The 22,801-nt window shown below is 35.0% G+C and overlaps 1 protein-coding gene across 2 annotated transcripts in view; it reads left to right on the forward strand.

Annotated features, from left to right (window-relative positions):
* The window catches only part of LOC103525551 (cadherin-9), a 105,559-nt gene that overhangs the window by 26,501 nt on the left and 56,257 nt on the right, over positions 1-22,801 (forward strand). The window contains exon 2 of one of the 2 annotated variants that reach the window (XM_008490511.2): positions 16,762-17,077. In XM_008490511.2, the coding sequence (XP_008488733.1) occupies positions 16,850-17,077 (228 nt within the window). In that variant the 5' untranslated portion in view covers positions 16,762-16,849. Of the gene's footprint in view, positions 1-16,761; positions 17,078-22,801 lie in introns of those variants that run through there. The other variant, XM_030444791.1, reaches the window with a different exon arrangement.

A 22,801-nucleotide genomic window follows, 5' to 3' on the forward strand; every position in this document is an offset into this window, starting at 1 on the left:
AGGCACAGACAGCGCAGTTTTAAAAAGGAGAAGTTTTAAAAATTCTAGATTAATACGGCATTAACAAGTTCAGGAACTTGCATGGATGTAAGTCAGCATTACTTAAATTCAGATTTCTCCTTAAGCTTCAGCTGAAGCAAGAATAAAAAATAATTTTATTACTGAATTTGAATTCCTGTTAAATTGCTGGTAAAACACCAGACTATAAAAATAATCACATCTTATCAGTAAAAAATCAGTAAAAAAAAATAACACTAACTGGAATAACAGGTTTTCTCACTAAGTATAGAATAATACACTGAAATTAAATATTGAGGAAGAAATCCTAGAACCGGAGAAAATTATACAAATAATATTAATGCAACATGTGTAATATCTTTGTAATGATATGGTTTTATCTCACTATGACTGAATAGAAAGGTCAGTGCTGTATTACAGACCAAGTAAATTGGTATTCATGTGGTGCCCCTTAGAAATTACCAATTACCAGTCAATAATTTCAACAAAGTATTTCAAAGTCTTCTATGAAAGCAGTTAAGTATAAGCTCCAAGTAAACAACAGAAATGCACGTAGGTGTGATGGAAAGTTAACATTGTCTAGCTGAATATTCCCATGGATATCAGTAACATTTAGATTCGATCTTTATAAAGGGAAGAAATACTGCAATGGTCATTAATACACAGTGTAGATGACCTGTGAGCTGCAAAGGGACAGAAAAGGCAGAATTTGCTAGGCAGCTCAGCACCAGCTTGTTCAGTAATGCCCAAAGTGCCTGATCCACACCAGAACCCATGGGCTGTGCAATAGCAATTAAACTAGGGGGGATATGGTCAACTATTGTGTATCCAGAGCTAATTTTATATTACATGAATTTTTTTCTTTCTAGCCTCTTCTTGACCTTCCTGATGCACAGGGCTTAGTATGGGTGCAGAATCCACATTCATTTGTACAATGACCATGTGAATATAAAGTCAGTAGATAGAAAATCCTACATGATAAAGCAAATTTTTTACAAGATGAGAAAAAATTTTTTGAATAATTATTTTTAAAAAAAAATATGTTAACTTCTGCAAATAAGTAATCAGCATTCAAAAAAATAATTAGAATAACTCCATGGTCCTTGCCAGGTAAATGTCAGAGGAAACTATTCTGAAATGTCAAGAAATACTGATTTCTCATACATTAGAGGATAAAGTTAGAGGAGAATTCAGATAATGTAAAGAGGATATTTCTGCACAGGCTGGGGAAGAAAGGGCAACTACACTTCTTCAGTTTTCAAAATGAGATAAAAATATAGTTTCAGTATAGCTTAAAATGGGACAAACAGAATACTTTGAACAGATTGTTCATAAAAGTAATTTATTCTTTTATTTAATAAAGTAAACAATTATTCATGACTATTGCATGATTAGAACAACAGATACACATGCAGAACAGATTTCAGAATTATACAGAAGGTTAAGAAATCTCTGGTGTAAAAAAATAAATATCAAATGTATACATTAGTAACACGTTGAAGAAGCTACTGCTTTAGAAGACATTAAAATGTATATATCATTAAAGAAAATTTCATCAGTCAGAGACCCTGAGCGTCTAATTACAGATAAAAAAGCAGAAAAACGAGAGAAATGCAAAAAAATCCCACTTAAATGTAAGGAACTGTAGTTAGCAGAATCTTTTAATGATTTATGTGACTTGGAGGGAAGTTCTAAAATTTCCTGCAAGGGCTAGTACAGCATAAACTATGAAGAATATTATGCAAACCAACGTAAAGCAAATAGAGTGCATGTAGATAAAAAAAAAATAATAAATCACTCGTATGAAGATTAATTATTGAGACAACGTCCCGAGTAATTGATGGAGGAAAAAACAAGGGGAATAAAAAGTCCCTTACCACACATAAGCTTTCATTGCATGCCAAAATAAAAATGATACTGAAATAAGCACATCAGAAAAATCTTTTCTTTCTGAGAGAAAAAGCAAAATAATAATTGTAGGTGTCCCAGAAATTGGCCATTTCAGTTATAAAGAAACTACCAAAATTCTTATTTGGACCACCTTTTTTACTGTAGGTGCTGATAAAACCTGTGTTCAAAACAAACAGTAGTTATGTATTGATGGTAATTTACTGCATGAGGTTTTAACATGATTTGAAAAAAACATTAGATTGAAAGTTTTTGACTTGGTAATGGAGTATTCAAAGTAAGCTTAGTGGGACATTAAAGAACTGCAGTTAATGAAACTGGAGAAAACATGAACTTATTTTCAAATACCAACAACACTAAAAAAAAAGTAAAAATGTGGCTGGAATAAGCATTCTTATTTTTAATTATATTCACAATACTCCCATCCAAACGGGGATACTTTGACAAATTATGTCTTTTTTAGTGCATTATCTGTTGTTATTTCAGTATTCAGAAGATGGTCTCAACACACGTATTTTCTTATTTTTTCATCAAGGCCAAAAGGGTCTAAAGATCAAGAAATAGGTTTTACCTCAAGTTCATATTGTCTTTAATGGTGACTTAATGGCAGCTGGGGTTTTTTTTGTAATTAAATTCTGTGCAAAGTTACTCACTTTCATTATAAACCAAATAAGATGGGATTCAGTCCGAAAGTTAAGATAAAATATTTAATTTTGCATTTGACAAAGAGGTCTTTAGTAATTAAAGTGGGTTTATTTTTTCATATTAGCTATTAAAGAATACCACATCACAACACAAATGGTGAACTAGAAAGCTATTTACATATTGTGAGCCTATGATGCTCAGTTACTGAAACTGAAAAGTGTAAATTTTAAAACATTTTAGCTTAAGAAGTTCTCTTTTACAGGAAATACATGAGACTATATAAAAATTATGATAATTAGAGGTAATTATGAATGATGAAAAATTCTTAATAGTTATAACTTTTGGAACATGCATAGCTGTAAACAATATTTTTTGCTAGTTTTGAGTTCAAATTTATTATTGGAGAAAATTGTCACAAGTTGTTCCAACAAAGCGCATCACAGGCTGGATTTACCTTACATTAGATGACAAAGAGAAGTAGAAAATGTCTAGAGAATTTCAGAGTAAAGAAGAAATTTCCTAAATTTTTTGTTCAGCTTAATTGTTTTAAGGTGGAATGTTTATTCTGTTTAACTTTACTTTTCTGAAAAAAATCTGCAGTCTTACTTGTCTGCTTCAGTCTTCAGAGAGACTTGAAGTCTTCTTGAAGAGACTTCAGTCTCTTCAAATTTATCATAACCCAAATCACAAAAAAAAAATTCCTAAAACTGATATATAGATAGATATATACATATATATGTGTGTGTGTATTATATTGCAGTAAAATTTTTTAAGTGACTTTAGATACTACTGTGCTAAATACTGATTTCTGTGAACAAAGCTTGTTCCCAGACACATATCAGAGAATCATAGAATGGCTGGGTTTGGAAAGGACCCCAAAGATCATCTATATCCAACCTCCTTGCCATGGGTGGGGACACCTCCCACCAGACCAGATTGATTCAAGCCCCATCCAACGTGGCCTGGAACACTTTCAGGGAGAGGGAAGCCACAACCTCCCTGTGCAACTTGCACCAGTGTCTCACCACCTTCACAGGAAAGAATTATCTTCATAACATCCGATCTAAATCTGCTCTATTCCAGTTTAAAGCCAATATCCCTTGTCTTGTAACTACATGCCATCATAAAAAATCCCTTCCCAGCTTTCCTGCAGTTCCCTTTCTGGTACTGGAAGGTTGCTATAAGGTCTCTCCTGACCTTCTCTTCTATGGGCTGAACAACCTCAACTCTTCCAGCCTGTGTTCACAGGAAAGGTGCTTCAGCTCTCTGATTGTCTTTTTGGATTTCCACAAAAAAAGCAGATTCTTAAAACACATGGAGAAAGTACTACTATGACTTATTTCTCCAGTAAGTAGAAAGCTAGTGACAGAAAAGTTTAGTGGATCTCAAAATAAATGAAACAATAGACCCAGGGGAACAAGCTGTTTTCAGAGTTGCTCTGAATTTATAAAACTAGTTTCATTCCTGGACCTGCTGATACTCTGCAGCTCTGAAAAAGTCAGATCCATTTTTCTTGACCTGAATAACTGAACAGTCATTCTATCCAACAGCTGAATTTTATCTGTAAATATATGCTCTGAATGAAATGGTCACATTTAGCTTTCAATACTTTTCAAATCCTTCCATATCTCTTTGTTCTCAAGTTTGTATCCTTTCTCTTCTCTTTCCTTTCCTTAGTACACTTTCTCTGTCCCTTCCCTACACTTTACACTGGTCTTCCTCTTATTTAATTCATTTAAAAAATAAACATTTTTTTTAAATGCAATGTTTTAGATTATATAGTATATGTAGGTGAAGATGTTTAATTTTACTCAGGAATAAGAAAGAAAAATATCAACAGCAATTTTTTAAAAATCACATTCCATATAAGGGGTAACAAAATTTCATGCAAGTTTTGTGCTTGTTCAAGGATTCCTCATTGTGGGACTGGTGACGCAATGGAACAGGTTTGGGATGTTCCCTCCCTGGAAATGTTCAAGGCCATGTTGGATGGGACCTGGAGCAACCTGGTCTAGTGGGAGGTGTCCCTGCTCATGGCAGAGGGCTGAGAACTAGCTATTCTTTAAGGACCTTTTCAACTTAAATCATTCTATGAGTTTATAATATTTGACTTCATTGCAACCATTTCATTCAGATCCAGTAAGTTTATTAGCATACATTACCTAGTTCTGAACTACACTGATTACTCATGTAAAGCTACAAAAAACTCAGAGCAAACACCATCCCCAAGTACAATTAAGAAAAAGTAATAAAATTATGTATGTGGCTTCAGTGACTCATATAGTGGAAAGATATAGTATAATGTTATGGCTCCCTCTTTTGGATAGCATATATCTAGTATGAAATAATAAATATGAAAACTGATCATGTCCTTAACATCAAACAAATATAACAAGACTCTCTTTTTCCCTGAGATTCTGCTTAATAGGGATAAATGCACCCAATAAAAGGAAACTTTTTATAAGATTTTTTCAAAATGCAATTATTTTGCAGATCTCTACATTCTATAAAAATAGACATGTATTTCCCAGATAGGACTGTAGCTATATTTTTAAAAATGCATTAAACTTTAGTTTATCAATTACATATACAAACTGGAATATTAAATTCTCTACTCCTTCTTTTAGAGGTAACATTAACACAAAATGAAGTAGATTAGTAGATTGATAGAAACCACTTAGGCTAACTTACTTTCCATAAAAGTTACCAGAAAGGAATAAATTTTGTCCCTGCTACTTCATTAGGAACTGTGTGAAAAATAAAATAAGTAGTCATTAGGTTTGCACCTTTAAAACCTTTAGTATAACTGTGACCTAGCTGAAAGTCCACATATAAAATGTTTAGTAGTCCTTCCTGTAAAATAATAGGTGTTAAGAAGGTAAAGTGTTAAGGTTAATAGGTGTTAAAAAGGTGAATAAAGACTAAAACTGTTAAAAATCACCAATCATAACAAAATAGTGAATACTACAAGAGCCTAAACTCCTATGTTTCAAGGTTTTTCCTTAAATAAGACTAGTAATCAAACAAAGTTGGCCTTATAGATATAGTTACATTTAATTCTGGATTTGAATTTTGCTTTTTCAATGTTGGAGGCATAGCACCAATCTTCTACATTAATACCTATATATAATTCCATATTATACAACAGCTTCAGTCCATGTATGCTGTTGTGATACAACTAGAAATAAAATTTTGGCAAAAAATGTTAATGAAAAATTCAGTAGGATTATTCAATGACTTTAGCAGTGTCAGCTACAAGATTTTCACTCCAAAATCCTTCTTATTGTTTTCTTATCACCCTCATATAAACCATGGATGTTAGCAGGTATATATAAATGAGTTGTTCTGCAGGCTTTATTTAGCACTTTTTATAACTAAAAATAGCCATTACTAAAAATTCATTAAGATCTTGTGTTATACAATAAAAAATTAGTTCAGTTTATATCAACTAAATTATAATTGTTATTATGATAATCAGTCATACCACTGAGGCATTCGCCTTCATAGCATCCAGAATTGCAATAAGAAAACTGAATTTGGCTATGCTGGATCATTTTTATAATCCATGTTAGTAATTGTTACTGTAAAATGTTTATTTTAAAATCAACATGTAGTAATGAGATTTAGATGAAGGTACATTCTTTTCCATGAAGAACTGCCTGTGGATAGTTCATATAATGACAGTTCTCCATAATTAGGAAAAATAGGCTAATTTAGCATGCTTTATTTACAGTAGTAATGAAAATGTTTCACTAAGTAACACTGTTTACCCCCAGTAATACTACTAAAAAGTGACATCAAAATTTAGCTGTAATAATGATTGGAGAATCACAAAGATGAAAAGAAGGGAGGCACTTTACTTGTAAGAAGTATAATAACATTTTGCATGTAAAATATCTACACAAACTAAAATAAAAAAATAAATTGGCTCACGCATCCCTATGTACAGATTAAGTATGCACTATCTTTTTTTCTTTTTATCTGTTATTTGATTGAGTGAATTGGTTTCCTAGGAATCCAGATTTTTTTTGAAGTGACTTAATAACATGAAGACCAAACAAGCTATGGCCTCTCATATACTCTTTTCCCTCATCTCTTAGGAATGTGAGAAGGAGACAGCCTTCTGCCTTTTTGGATAGAACTAGAAAAAAATATTAATGCATACAACATAAAGAAAAAGCTTTATTACATATACTTTTTTGAGGTGTATTTCTACTCTTTTTTCTCTCTGACACTGTCAGCACATACATAATTTCATTCAGGAAAAGATAGCTTCTTTTTTGGAAGATTCTGTCCCCAGAAGACTTTAAAACTGTAAGTAATTGAAATTTCAATATGAAATCGAGCATGGAAGCTAAAGACTTTACCAATAAGAGTTCTTAGTAGGCTTCTCTGAAGGACTGTCAAGCACCAGAGGGTGTTCAGCTGACAGAGTCTATGCTACTGGCTCTTGGGAGAGAAAATAAACTCTTAAGAAACAAGTATCAGAAAGGGTCTATACTGGAATCATCACCCAACATCCAGTGCTGTGTATCTGTGTGATCCTGTCACTTCATCAGAAGCCTGGAAACATTTTGATTTTAAGAAACTGATGTAAGTAGAAACTGAAAATTTGTTTCGGAAGTTCCATGAGAAACTTTACCATCAGTGCTTATGCTTGTGGCTCCCCACTGTTTTGTGGTTCATTTGTCACAGTTTTCAGAAAACAGAAAGAGTTATAAGACCTTAAGGATAAAACACTGGATTGCTTTCTAGAGTTATGTATTCATTTATTTTTTTATATAACCAGTTAATCACTAGAAAATCTTATTTCACTACAATGGGATTTCAGGTTGTAGTAAATAGCAGAGGCTTCATGTATACTATCAGGAATCTTAAATATTTCAGTGATGAAACTTCGGAAACTTTCATTACTTTCTTTAACATTTCACTTCAATTTCCTTGATACTTGAGGGCTTCAAGCTATGAAATTGAATGCCACCTTTTAAAATACATCTTCAGTTCTTCCAGGGAGAAGTCACAGGGACAGCCTTAGTCCAAAACCAGTGAAATTGTTAGCAACTCTTACAAAGAATATAATTGTAGAACCATACTGGGGAAAAGTCAGTATCTGTTTGGAAAGGGAAGTTCTGCCTCACAGACCTATTCGAGTCCTCTGAAATAATTAACAAGCATATGGACAGCTTTTACTTCTTTGATACAATGTAGTTGTGCTTCTAGAAGGCTTTTGACAGAGTTACTTGCCAAAGTCTCCTAAGAAGCCATGAGCTAGAAGTGAAGGTCCCTGAATATATCAGTCATTGATTAAATGACAGGAACCAGCAAGGAGAAGTAAATAACAAGCTTTCAGATTGAAATAAGGTCTGTTGTAGGGTTCCACAGGGATCTGTACTAGGACCAGCATTGTGCAACATACTCATAAATAACTGATAATATGTATGAATATCAAGGTGAAAAACTTTGCAAGTGACATTCAGCATAATAAAGCCAAGGGGGCTCTGCAAAAGCTTGCAAAAGGATCTCAGAAGCATTATTATACTAAATACTTCACCTGGCAAGGAAAATGGCTTTTGTGATGTAAGTCTCCGTACAAATTCACTGTTATTACAGCCTTTAACACCAGTTGAGCACGTATCAGCTGTCACACTTACAGAAAATTCCTGACAGTGTATGAGGACTAAGCCTGGGGTTATTTTTCATAGATTTATTTGGACATGGTAACCCTGCTTTGGAGAGAGGCAGGTGGAAGTAGAAGAGGGTTTAGCTATATGGATTTGAGCCTTGCAATGCTAACCAGTTGCTACTTTATAATGGTTTATTAGCTAGAGTATTTGGCTATATGTACATTTATAGTCTACATAATACAGAGAGTGGGCACCAAAATGATGGATGGTGACATTCTAACAAAATTATGGAAAGCCACACATATGGTAAACCCTGGATTTTTCTGTTTAAAATAATGAAATCTGACTATTGCCATTAGGGAATAACCCCATAATGTAACAGCAGATAGTAACAGGAAAACATTAACCCAGAGCATTTCAGCAGTCTAAAAAGCAAACAATGCCATGTATCATGATTAAATTAAGTAAAGAATGTGATTAAGCTTCTGTTTCTATATGCATGAAGCTACTGCAGCTTGAATACTGCAACAATTTATGTTCTCCAGTCTCAAAAGATACACACAAAAAAAAAAACAAACAAACAAACAAAAAACCAGAATGACTTCTGTGGCTTCCAAGGGAAGTACTAGTTGGCTAATGGAGGGGTCAGTCACAATGTTCAGAAACAAATGAAAAAAAAAGAGCTGGTCCTTTTCACAAGACTGTTAAACTGTGACTTTCCTTGCAGAATGTTGCTGCTCCTATAAGTTTACATCGTTTCAAAGAACAAGTGGAAAAAGTAATGACAGTCTATTGGGGACTACTAATTGTCTCATATTTGTAGACTGATAAAACATGCAGGAGAAAAGTCATGGTATGCTTCTCAAGCTTAAACACTATCATGGACGTCTGCCTGTTGGAAGTCATCCTCAAATTGGCCTATAAGGATACTAGTAGAATAAGCAATAATTTATTACACTTATATAGAATTTGCTCATGTTTTGTATTTATGTTTCCACAATGAAATCAAATAAGATGCAAGTAAAGGGGTTTTTTGTTATTTGGATGGGTATGTTTTTTGTTTAAAGGAAGAGATTCAGACCTAGAAATAGGAAAAAAGGGAAGTAATTGTCCTTTATATTTCTGAGGTCTACGTTATTCGTATAAGTGGTATAATTACCATTTATGGGTATTTTGCGTTGTTTTTAGTGGAAATAAAGGCTGAAGCCTCAGCTGCATCAGAGTCCTTTGAGATTAAAATATCAAATAGCAAAACCATCATTTAAATGACACACAACACCTATAGTTGCAAGGGGCATGCTTAACTGTGAGGATGAGACTTTCTTGCAGTTTGTGTTCCCTGCTTGGAGACAGCAGAAGGGTATACAGGGGGTTGAACTCTGAAAAATGTTAGCCAGAAGCAGCAACAACAGACTTCAATTACCAGACCAAATCTGGTAACTACCTTTAATTGGTCAGCAACTGAGTTTTTCCTGTCCAGAGAACTGAAAGAATTTTCCCTTGAAGGCAGTAATTAAACCTGCTTTTCACAATCGTTCTCTATAGGAACAAGATTTCTAATGACTCAGAGGTACGTGACCAAAAAAAAAAAAAAAAAGAAGAGAATGAAAAGACTAATGGATTTTAAAAATCTAGGAAATACTAGATGTCTTTATTCCAAGAAATTCTGGTTTCTAACAACCTCTTGGGCCATTATACAAGGTACAGACTGAGAACATTTAGCAAACTCTTATCCTTGTACATGCTGTGCTCAGGAGACATTCAGAGGTAGGAAGCACCTGACCTGTAGTCTCAGACTGATTGATTAGGACCTGACTGTCTGACCAGGTTGGATTGCTGCATAATAAAGCAGCAGGAAAGAGGCATTTGGTGAATGCACATAGTCTGAGTTATCAGAAGTACTAGTAAGAACATTTTACCATTAAAAATGTTGCTATAGGTGAAATCTCATCTGTATCATATAGAGACTGATGAGAATCTATGCATCTAGAAAATAGGGGCCTAAAACTGTGTTTTGTATTTGGAAAACAGAGTGCTAGGCTGCTTGTGAAAAAAAAACAACCAACCAACCATCCAACCAAAAAAACCACAACAAAAAAGCCAAACAATGTAACAAAGAAAGAAACCAAAAACCAAACAAAAAACAGCACCAAAAGAACAACAACAAAAGTTTTAAATATTAGAGGATAGAAATGTCAAAGTAAAAGCAACCAGTTTATGAGTGACAGAACTTAAGATGATTTTAGATTGTAAGGAAAGAGAAGAATTTTGCTTTGATTACATCATTTATTTTTCCTCCTCTTTCTGTAGGCTATTCTTTAAAAACCATGAAAGTGATGAATGTGTTGCATTTGTAAATAAGGTGTGGTATATAAACTTATAATGTAGCTTCATTATATAAGCCGTTTTTTTCCCTGTTGGGAAAAAAATCGATAGTATATCAAAGAAATATCTTCAAAAGGTCTTGTGTTAAGGGTTTACAAATGCCATATTTCCTAGTTTCCTTCATGGTAATGAAAAGCTGTTCCTCTAAAAAGGGTCATTATTGAAGAAAAAAAGGGTCTTATATTATTTTTAATGTGAAAATACTCATTTCAATTTTGTAATGCTGTGAGATGCTGCCTCAGGAGTAGTTATTTTAAAAGTCTCTTTAGCTTAAGTGAATACCATCGCTAATAAGTGATAGACCTTTATATAGGATGGGTTGGAAGTGCTGCAGGCTTCATTGGCTAGCTGACAGAAAGGTGGCTGGGGAAGAAAGAGTCCAGAGAGAGTTTCATCTGCACCTCAGAAGAGAATTGCTCCAGAGAAGGTCAGGTGGTATTTTCACTGCCCAGGAACAGTTGCTTTAAGTCACTGTGGCATGAATCTTTGCCACTGGGGATTGTGAACATCAACATATCATCTCTTGCCACATCCACCCACCTGGAGGACTGGTGTGACTCACTGTGACTGCTATAAGAGGGTGACTCAGGCCATGTTGTGTTGAATGTAGACCACTGTCTCCAATATGCATGACCAAGAGTCTGACAAGACTCTAATGTAAAGCCTAATTTTCTCTTGCCACAGCAGAATAAATGTTTCTTATAACACACCTAAAAATCACAGATCTGTTTGTCTAAAGACATCAACTGAACAGACATCACAAGCGAAACTGCTATTTGTTCATGTGCCTTAAAATTTTATATATAGTTTTGTGACTTCTTTCTTCGTAGAGCTAAAGGAACTTGCACTGGTGTCTCAGATATAAAGAAAAGCCTTCATCTGTTTCCCTACAAAAATTACAGCTGAGCTGATCTTCACTATATACATAGAACAGACCAGCAAACAAATGGGCAAAAAGTAGTTTGGTGAATCTGTTGCAAAAGGTTTGTGGTGAGAGCTGCTGAGTGGGGAAGTGTTTCTTTTTTAGATTGGCCCATGTTTCTGTTCCTGAATGGGACCTGAGTACTTGTACTAGAAGAATGGGTATTCATGAGTCTGAAATTTGTCTCTTAAATCTGGAGATCCCTCAAAATCTACTTCAACTCTCATAGAAATAAACGAAAAACCTTTTTTGATTCTCTCAGGTTCAGCACAGGAGGTTAGTCAAAGACCCACATTGGCTATTTGGCTTTAATCCTTCCAATTTTACCCCCAAATCCCATTTCACTTGTGAAGAGGGGAGAAGGAAAGAAAACAATTAGGAAGATGACAACAAAAGGAGCTTGCTTTTTGAAAGTCAGTCATCAATGATACATCCAGTCTGTATTCATGCCTGTAGAATGACGGCACTAAGGAAATATTTGAGTGCTTTATGTGTATGCACACCTGGGATATCTTTAATTAGGAGGGTAATAGGACTGAAAATACAGTGGCATAGACCTAGCCTCTAGCTAGGCTTTGGTGTTACCAGTGGCAGTGAGCAGTGAACAAAGCATGGCATTTTGTTGCTATAGCTTCACTTTTGGTAGTATTCAGACTAGGTAGATTAAATCTGCATTCAGATACATTTTTTTCCAAAAGAAACACAGCCAAAGTAAATGAGACTGCTTCCATACGTGCATGTCACACAAGATTTACACTTCTTATATGCTGTTAAAATATGCATTTTAGTTTTACAGTTTTTTTCGATCACCTTGAACATCAGTTGCATCCTTTCTATTTAAAGATTACTGAGTGCAATACGAAACACTGTTGCTGCAGCTAACCGCTATTTTTAGCTACACATGAGCATTATGGCCCTTTTGTTTCAGAACGGTATTTTACTTCACTGTTAACAAATGAAACTAACTAATGTGGGGCACATTATCAAGTTGCCGAAGGTTAGGCTTTTTTTTCCTGTCACGCTTGTGAGTGACTATGTTGTACTAATTAAAAACATTGCCATGGCAATTGCTATAGAAACATTTAAATTGGCATCATTGCTAACAAATCCCTGCTATTGATCCCTGCAGGGCTTATTCCATGCTACACCTGAAGCATCTAAATAGTCTGGTTTACATTCAAAAGGACTTTAAAAAGTGCTTTTTTGCAGTTGCAAGTGTGCTCTGGAGAATGTTATCTTTCATATAGAAATATTTCATTTACCTGAAAATGTTGTAGGATTCTGATATCACAGTCCTGACTGCAAAGAGACACTGTAGTCACAGATCCCTCAAATCACTGAAATATTTATTGCATATTCTCTGATCTGATTTGCAAATTTGGGAAAGAATGCAGTTTATCCAAAATTTGGAGCACTAAAATGTTTAATAAATGATCTTAAAAGAATTTTCTGGTGCAACTAGGGTGAAAACTTGTTTTCATTGTTTGACCAGATCAGTAAGTTGACCACTGTACTGAAAAAGTGGTTGAAGAAGAAGTAAGAGAGATTTCATATGTAATTTTATCCTTTACTTGAAACAAAACCCATTAAAAATTCTTCTCTCTGGTTTAAGACTTAGGGTCTTTGCTCCTTTTAGAAGAAATCAAAATAGATGTTTACCAATAATGTTCAGTATATCCAGACTGATCCACACTAGTAACTCACTTTTCACTTTCAGTATGTCCAACTATTGTAAAAATCAATGGGAAATCAAATGGATAACAATAAAATACTGTTTGGGGTTTTTTGTTTTGTTTTTTGGTTATTCCAAAAACTGAGTCTTATCCTTCGTGTCATGACCATCAACGATATTGCTTTTCCACTCAGAAAAGTTCTCCTGCTAATGAGCAAGGAAATCAGTAGAGGGCAGCACTACACTGAAAACCCTGAAACCCACATCCTATTTTAAACAAGCCCGCATTACATTCTGTCCTGGCTAAGGTAAAATACCGGAATGTAGATTCCCCCTGAGAAAAAACAAAACAAAACAAAAATACCACGCTGTTTAAAACACGGGTGTTTCCACAGAAATAATTTCTATAACAAGCTCAGAGCATCTGTGCACAGTGCATTATGGTCCCTTGAACAGCTGGTCTTACTCTGCCAGACTACACCAGAATCCTTTGTTTCAGCATTAAAATACTCCTTCTGAATCAACCAAATGCAACTCCTGACCCACTTGAACATCTGACTATGAGATAAGATGAATAAGCCAATGATTTTTTTGAAGTATTTATTTGAGTACAAAGAAAAAAATAGAATAAAGATCCCATGCATTTGAGTAAGGATGGAAACTAGTGCTTGGACAGAAAGGACTGAGAGCAATTTCAAAAAATTAAAAACGTGCAGTTTTGAAAAAGCAAAAGTGAAACATTTCAAATCTGAAATTTCATCTCCATTTAAAATTATTGAAAAACTAAGCATGCAACCAAACTTCTCAAAAGTATTAATGAAAATATTTTTGTCCCTATTCTACCCTCTATAAATTATTATTCCATCTATATTCTTCCGTCTTCCATTCACTAAAAAAGAATAAAAATACACCAGACTAAATAAGTTTTGAAAGAATTACATTTTTAAGAGAATATTTAAACTGACATTTTTAATAACTATCTTTCACAGCATTCTTCCAAGGCTTAGAGGCTTTTTAGGTTTTATATGCTTCTAGGTTTCTTAGTACTTGTGTAGATTTATTATTTGTTAATATTTTTCCAAATACATGTGTAATTTTCAGGGGTTTTGTTTGGGGTTTTTTTTTGTTTGGTTTGTTCTAATCCAGATGAGTTAATATGTTCCAAGAAATCAGAGCAATAGTCATGACCTTAAATATATAAAAACATTAAATTTATTGGAATATAGCAACACATTATTCATGTGCAAAGAAAAAGCAATCAAAACTAAAATTTTATCAACATGAATATGTGAGCATGTTTCAGAATGCATGTGAGATGAATTCTTGAACTAGAGTCCAACATAATGTGCTGTAACACAACTGTGAAACAGCACTTTCTGATGATACAACAAGCATGAATATCTCAAAAAGATGTAGGAGAATGCAGAGCCATTGGACAATCTTGATAATATACCTTTTGAATATAAAATTTTCAAAGGTTGTTCCTGTTGTTCCTTACTTTCATTCCACATAACCTAAACTCACATTTAATTGACAAAAATTGTAATTTGCCTCAATTGTATTTAAGGATCTGGATGATCATGTCATGTTCTACATGACAGGATAAATATTTTTATTCAGTGATAAAAATGGGTTCTGTCTGGGAATTTCTAATACAGGAAATTAGAATAATCAAATTTATACATGAATAAAAGATTGGATTAGGTGTTTTTTGTCTTTCGATTGTATCCATTAAATTTCAATCACAAAATGAGACCCTTATTTATACAATATGTAGATACGATCAAAATTTACTGGTGTTAAATTAGCCACACAAGAGCTCCTCTTTGCCCTACCACATGCAACAAAAACATAATAAACAAAGCAAAGAAGGAGTAAGGATTTGTAATATACGTACAGAATAAAAAAAAAATACGTCCACTAACGTATGCCAAGATCTGTGCAAATTCATGTTTTTTCCATGCAAATAGAATTAATTTATTTGGTGCTTCGATTCCTTAATTAAAATAGAGAAGTAAAAGAATATGAGTATTCCTGCATAATATCCAAGTCCTTTTGCATAAATTCGTCACCCATTAAATTGTTTTATTTTCATTTTTTAATGCTATGTCAGATAGTGATAAACATTCCAAGCCTTCACTTCTTGCTCAGCTGAAACTGTGTTTGAAGTTACTGAAATGCTAAGACTTTGATCCTCCTTCAGGATTGCTGCTTAAGATCCCGAGACCATACGGAATCAAATAATTTTAAGTAAAACTCCACACAAGGGCAAAAGTCCATCAATTTAAACATTAGAGACTCTAGATTAAAATTCAGTGAATGTTTTCCATTAAAGAAGTTTTGATTCTGATCTAATAATTTTCACAAAAAATCACCTTACTTCAAAAAAGTTCTTTTTGTATGCAGAAAGACTCCCTTCCCCTTTCCTAATAGAAAACAAAGTGAATGTAGCTCCTTGTAATTTTGGCTTACAGGAGAAGGCAGGATAGGTATGTGCATTTTTTTAATTTCAATATTCTAAAATTTCTGGGTTTTGAACCTTCTTGCTAATAGCACTGTTCATGGACTAGGGTTCCCAAAGAAAATGATATTTTTGCTGCTGAATTGTTTTTCTGTCCTTTCTGCCATATAAAATTACAGCTCATCTGAAAAAAGCAGGCTTGACAGGAAACCCAGGTTGTAGGAAAGACTCAAGCATCAAGCACCTCAGCTGTATTACCAGATAAAGAGTACTAGTTAAATATACAGACAAACAAACACCAAACAAACAAAAAAACCCCTATAGTTTGGTTTTGATTCAATGTTATTTACAACCTTCTATGCAAAATATCAGTGTCAATTTCAGAAAAAAATAATTATAATAAGATTCTTTATCATTAAAATTAACATTAATCAGGAAGGGAAAATTAAAATACATTCTAAATGTAGAATTGTTTCCCATATGCAGAATTTTGTTAATCTCAACAGGATACTTTTGAACCAAAACTTACCTAATGAGCACTTTTTTCCCTTGAATAAGGAAGTTGTTGAACGCATCAGCATTACTTTAAATTTCATCTTATATTGTGAGTTCCTTTGTGCAGAAAAAGGAGATTCTCTGGACAACTGGGGGCTAGCAAAGGGGAATAAAGAGTTGTATAAATAATGAAGTGATAAAAAACTCAGATTTGCAGAGATATCTGGACAGTAAGAGAGGATAGCATCATGTTGAGCTGGCAGAGATTAGGTTGGAAGGTTTCTTACTGTGGCTGTTTTGTTGTATCAGGGTACTGCTGATAGCTAAAGGTTTAAGATGGAAAAGTATTTTACTTAGTGTTTTTAAATGACTGCCTCTACACAGCTGAGAGAATGAAACAGAATGAATTAAACTCTTTGATTAGTTTGTACATGTGGTTGTCTCAAAAACATTCCAACATATAACTGGTCTTTACTTTTATAGTTATATGTAATTTTCATGCTTAAATGCAACTTCCATGTGTTACTGTTGTGATTGCTAGGCTTATGGTATTCTTTGTTACAGGAAGGCCATAGCCTTAGGGAAAAAAATAATATTGCAGCTTACTCTAATTCTTTTCTTCATCCTCTAGGATCCTCTACTTACAAGAGGAATATAAAATTTGAATTTTTTTTTCTTGTGAATTGTTAGAAGAGTGGAGACTAAGAGCACCACTGTAAATGATGAAGACTCACTCTATGACAGTTTTACTTTGGAGCTGTATGTTTCATGAGATTCACATGATGCCATCTCAAAAAAGGACTAATAAGCACTCACTCAGTGAAAGGATAACAGGATTGCCAGAAAATGGTGGAAAAATACTGCACCGCACCAAGCGTGGTTGGATGTGGAATCAATTTTTCTTGCTGGAAGAATACACAGGTCCAGATACACAATATGTGGGCAAGGTAAGATTTATGTTCAAAGAATTCTTTAGGGATGATGCATATGACACCCTCGGTATTTTCCCTCCTTCTCCCCAGTTGTTTTGCTTTTTATACAGCAATGGTCCCAATTTCTCATTTAAGTCAAAAAACATCATGGAGAACCTGAGGTAACTATGATTGTTCAAAGGTGTTGGAAAAAAATATACACTTAGCAAAAAAAAAAAAAAAAAAAAAAAGAAACTGTACAGACTAAAATGTTGTACACCTGTACATCTAAGCAAGCTTTATCACCGAATCATTTCTAGATTTCAACTGTTAGACATAAATATTAGATAAGGTAATAGAGACGTTATATCTTCCTTCACCTTACTTGTGGTATTTGCCAGTATACTAGGTTGTGTACTTCCTCAAATGAACTACAGATTTCTATTTTTAATATTAAAATTTCTGTCTATACATGATTCTAAGCATGAATAAAGTGTTCAAGGAGGAAAGAAAATGTTTTTCACTGATTCTGCAATAAACAGAGATCTTTTATTACTGGCTAGAAAGATATTCTATTCTTTGAAACCTATCTAACATCAGACATTATCAACAACAGCACATCTGCTGCTTTCCAGCTGTTTGCAGTCCTACCTTTTCTGCTTGCATATAACTCAGAGTTTTCCAGATTTTTAGCCCTTTGTGGTGTCTCATGGACACCATGGACAGATTTGCCTCGTGATCTGGTATAACTGAACAATCTTTATAGAGACCTAGAATGCACAGATTAAGGAGATTTTTGTCTTAATAATGTAAATTAATATATGTCCATTCCAGTTAATGTTCTTCATCTACAGTGCTGTCATGATGATATTTTTTTGCTAAAAATAGAAATCTGCTATTGATGACAAGTAAGTACCAAACATAAGAGCTGATTTCAGTTTCATCTCTCCTACCAAGACAGATGAATGGACTAAGAACCATCTATGCCATTCCGATCTTAAAACAGATTAGGTTTACAAAAGGCTGTCACCACCATCTCTTTCACACAAGGAATGCCTACACGGTAAATTGTAACAGATGCAAACTTACTCTGCACTTATCCCAAACTGACTAAAATCCCTTGAACCTTTTTACCATAGAGATAAGTCTATGAAGGAAAACAAATGGCTGTGCAGCAGCTAGATCTGAGATTATTCTTTTCTTACAACTCACATAGCACATTACTCTTGCCGTCAGTTGTGGAAAAGACAAAATATTTATCACTTCAGCTTATGAAATATCCCTAGATGGAAAGAAATATAATCAAAACCATCAGCAACTTTGGAAAAGTCAGTCCTTCATGCTTTTCAACTATACACTTAAGGGATTTCAGGAGACAAGAGATTTTCTCTCCTTTTAAGTTTCTCACATTTTTCACATTAAAGTTAATGTCTCCTTTTATCAAATAGGCACTTTACTAACCACAAGCTACTATTCTTGATAGGTAGATAATATTTGAATCTATATGTGATGAATTTTAGACCAATCATAAACTGTACCACTAAACACCTGTCATATCCTGCAATTTAAAAAATAATAAAAACAATAAAAATAAAATGTTTTTGTACACCACCTGCAACCTCTCATTAAGGGAGGAAATTAAAAATAACTGACACTACGCAAAATTAGCTGCTCCATGAATAACTTAGTATTCAATAACTTCCATAAAAATAAATTAACTAGCCTTTTCATATCTTATGCATCATTTAAATTTGATGCAAGCTGAAGAAAAAAAGCCCTGATCCACTTCCAGTTAACCAAAGAGTTTGAATAAGGACATTTGACTTTGTGTCTTATTAAATTGTGAAAAGTGGAAATAAAGATATTCAGACAAGGAAGTGGGGTTTTTTTGTTGTTGTTGGATGTTTTGGGCAGAGTAGGGCAATGTACAACATATCTGGAAGTGCAACCATTTACTTCTTGTAGCCTGCTCTTACCAATATTCAGATACATACAAAGGAGGTTGTCTACTGTAGGAGTCTACCTTATAAGAAGAGAGAGATACAAAAGAACTTCATGTAATAATTCAAGAAGTCTCACTGAAATACCAACATCACCAGACTTGTTTTTAATGCAAAACTTCACTCAGTTACCCCATTATGCTCTTTGTTGGTTTTTTTTCTTATTTAAAAATATTGGATAGTATTTCCTTGCAAATACAAACAAATAATGCACTGATGCTTGGAAATTATATTCTTTGCTGATGGCCTTTGGTACACCATGAAGGTCCAGAGAAGGCTCCTTCTTAGTATGTGAAGCAGCAGAGAAGTCAAATAATAGGATGGATGAAACCCTTACCCCACTAGTCTTATTCCAGTTCATCCATGTCTTAGCAACCACATTGGCCATTCTCAGTCTCTGCTGAGTTTGGAAGGAAGAAGCTTATGGACTAAATGTGTGACCCACTGAGCTAGCTTTACACAACCCTGCATTGCCAAACTCTGCACTAACCTTAGTTTATCCACCCTGAAGCTTAATATTCTCATATGTTGCAGAAATATTTTTTTAATTACCTAATATTATTTTTGTTATTATTGAATTTTATCTTAATCTTGCCTTTAGATTTTGCTTGAGAACTTACTTTTTCACTTGTACCTTTAACTAATTTATGCAATTAGTCCCTAAGGAGTTTTTTACAGCACTCATTTTCCTTCCTCAGTACTAGTTTGTGAACCACCTGTTTTCAGGATGAGAGAACATACAGATGTGCTTTTTCCTTGCTTTAAGTCTGCTCTCTACTGTTATAGGTGCATCCCTCTTGTCTCACTGGAAAAAAAAAAAAAACCAAAAAAACTGTTTCATTCAGTACACACTTAAATGCTTCTAAAAACATTATGTTTCTTCACAATCAACTTAGCAGTATAATTAAGTTTTAAAAAGACAATAGAATCATAAACATTCATATGCTGCTGGCATACAATAATTTATGGAATGTGGTTATGGAGGATATCATTCCTTTTTAGGAAGGACAGATTGAGAAGGTATGGTGGTAAAATTGCCCTTTATGTGAGTAAGCAACTAGAATACATTTTGCTTAAGCCAGGGGGAGATGAGGACACTATTGAAAGTTTATGGGTAAGAGCTAAGGGGCATGCAAACATGGGAGATACCTTTGTGGGGGTCTACTAGAGACCACCAAATGAAGAAGAGATTGTCTATGAGGCCTTCTACAGGCAGCTGGAAGTACCATCTTCAAGGTCATATGACCTGGTGCTCATGGGTGACCTCAATCACCCTGATATTAGTTGGAAAGATCACACAGTCAAGCATAATGAGCCTAAAAGGAACCTGAAGTGCATTGATGACAACTTTCTGCTACACTTGTGATGCTGGACCTTGTAACAAAGAAGGTCTGGTCAGAGATGTTGGGGTCAGTCTTGTCTGTAGTGACCATGACATGTTAGAGTTTAGCACTGTTAATAAAAGAAGCAGGATAATAAACCAAATCTCTACCCTGATTTTAAGAGGACAAATTTTGCCCTCTTTAAAGATCTACTTACAAGTGTCTCATGGGCAAGAGCTCTAGAAGGTAGGGTGGCCCCAGTGAGTTTGTCAAGATTCAAACACTACCTCCTCCAAGCTCAAGATAAATGTATCCCCTTGAAGAAAAAAATGAAGTAGAGTCAGGACATCTGCATGGGGAAGCAAGGGGCTCCTGGAAAACTTTATGTGGAAAAACGGTTTGGTTTACATAATGTGGAAAAAGAGTTTGGTTAATGGGGAGGATTATAGAAATGCTGCCAGAGTATGTAGAGATTTGACAAGAAAGGCTGTCTTGGAACTTGGTCTAGCTAGGATGTGAAAGAAAACAAGAAGAGTTTCTTCAAATGTATCAATGAGAAAAAGAAGAGTAAGGGGAAAAGTGGGTCCACTGCTAAATGAAGTGGTAGATATGATAACAGGACATGAAGATATGGCAAAGTTGGTGAATGCATTCTTTGCCTCAGTCTTTACTCCTAAGACTCAGGAATCACATTTACTAGAAGTAACAGAGCATAACTGGAGGAAGAAAGACTCTCCAATGATCAGTGAGGACTGGGTTAAAGATCACTTGGATAAACTGAAAACAGACAGATCCATGGGCCCTGATAGGGTGCATCTACACGTGCTGAGAGAACTGGCTGACGCTGTTGCCAAGCCACTTTCTATCATTTTTAAAAATCATGGGCAACTGGAGAGGTGCCTGAGGACTGGAAGAAAGCCAATGTCACCCCAGTTTTCAGAAAGGGCAAGAAGGAAGACTGAAGCAACTGTAGACTAGTCATCCTCACCCTCATTCCTGGAAAGGCGATGGAGCAGCTCATTCTGGAGTCCATCTCTAACAACTTGAAAGAAAATAACATTATCAGGAGTAGCCAACATGGATTTACTAAGGCAAAATCTTTTTGACTAACCTAATATCCTCCTATGAAAGCATGACCAAATGGGTAGATGAAGGGAGAGCAGTGGATATCATACACCTTGACTTCAGTAAAGCTTTTGACACCATCTCCCACAACATCCTCATAGCAAAACTCAAGAAATATGGGATTGACAATTGGACTAGGAGGCTCAACAATAGAGTTCAGAGGGTTACGATCAGCAGCAGAGAGTCAAATTGGAGGCCTGTGGCCAGTGGTGTTCCCCAGGGATAAATACTGGGCCCAGTTTTGTTCAATATCTTCATCAGTGATCTGGATGAGGGGATGGAGTGTACCCTCTGCAAGTTGGCTGATGATACAAAACTGGGAGAGATGGCTGACACACCAGAAGGCTGTGCTGCTATCCAATGAGACCTGGACAGGCTGGAGAGCTGGGCAAAAGTCAGCCTCATGAAGTTGTCCTAGTGGACAGTAAATTCTCCATGGGCCAACAATGTGCCTTTGTGGCCAAGAAGGCTAATGGTATCTTAAGGTGAATCAGGAAAAGTGTGTTCTGCATATCTACGGAGGTTTTCTCTCCCTCTACACTCCCCTGGTGAGACCACACCCAAAATACTGTATCCAGTTTTGGGTTTCCCAGTTCAAGGGATACAGAGATCTACTGGAGACAGTCCAATGGAGAGCTATGAGGATGATTATGAGACTTGAGCATCTCTCCTATGAAGAAAGACCGAGAGAACTGTGGCTGTTTAACCTTGAGAAAATAAAGCTGAGAGGGGATCTTATTAGTGTTTATAAATATCTGAGGGGTGTGGGTCAAGAGAAAGGGGCCAATTTCTTTTCAGTGGTGCCCCTTCCTTGTCCAGGACAAGGAATAATGGGTTTAACCTAGAACATAGGAAGTTCCACCTCAATATGAGGAGAAACTTTACTGTGAGCATGATGGAGCACAGGAACAGACTACCCAGAGAGTTTGTGGAGTCTCCTGCTCTGGAGACTTTGAAATACCACCTGGATGCATTCCTGTGTGGCCTACCTTAAGTGACCCTGCTTTGGCAGGGGGGGTTGAACTAGATGATCTCTCAAAGGTCCCTTCCAACTTCATACTTTCTATGATTCTGTGATTTAAAAATGTAATTCTGTTACAGAAAGATATCCTCACATTCTTTACGTTTCATCTAGGATGCAGTAGAAGAAATATTTTTTCATTAGAATCTCTGCCCTTAAAATAAAATAATTTTTTTATTTGAAAATTAAACTAAAAAGAAGATAAATAAGTGGGGTCTCCTGGATCTCATCCTCTTGTCTTTATTTCCCTTCTCAAGCATCAGTTTTTCCCTTATGTTTGAATGAATATTGC

Source organism: Calypte anna, chromosome 2 (assembly GCF_003957555.1).
Source record: "Calypte anna isolate BGI_N300 chromosome 2, bCalAnn1_v1.p, whole genome shotgun sequence".
In the NCBI taxonomy this organism is placed as follows: Eukaryota; Metazoa; Chordata; class Aves; order Apodiformes; family Trochilidae; genus Calypte; species Calypte anna.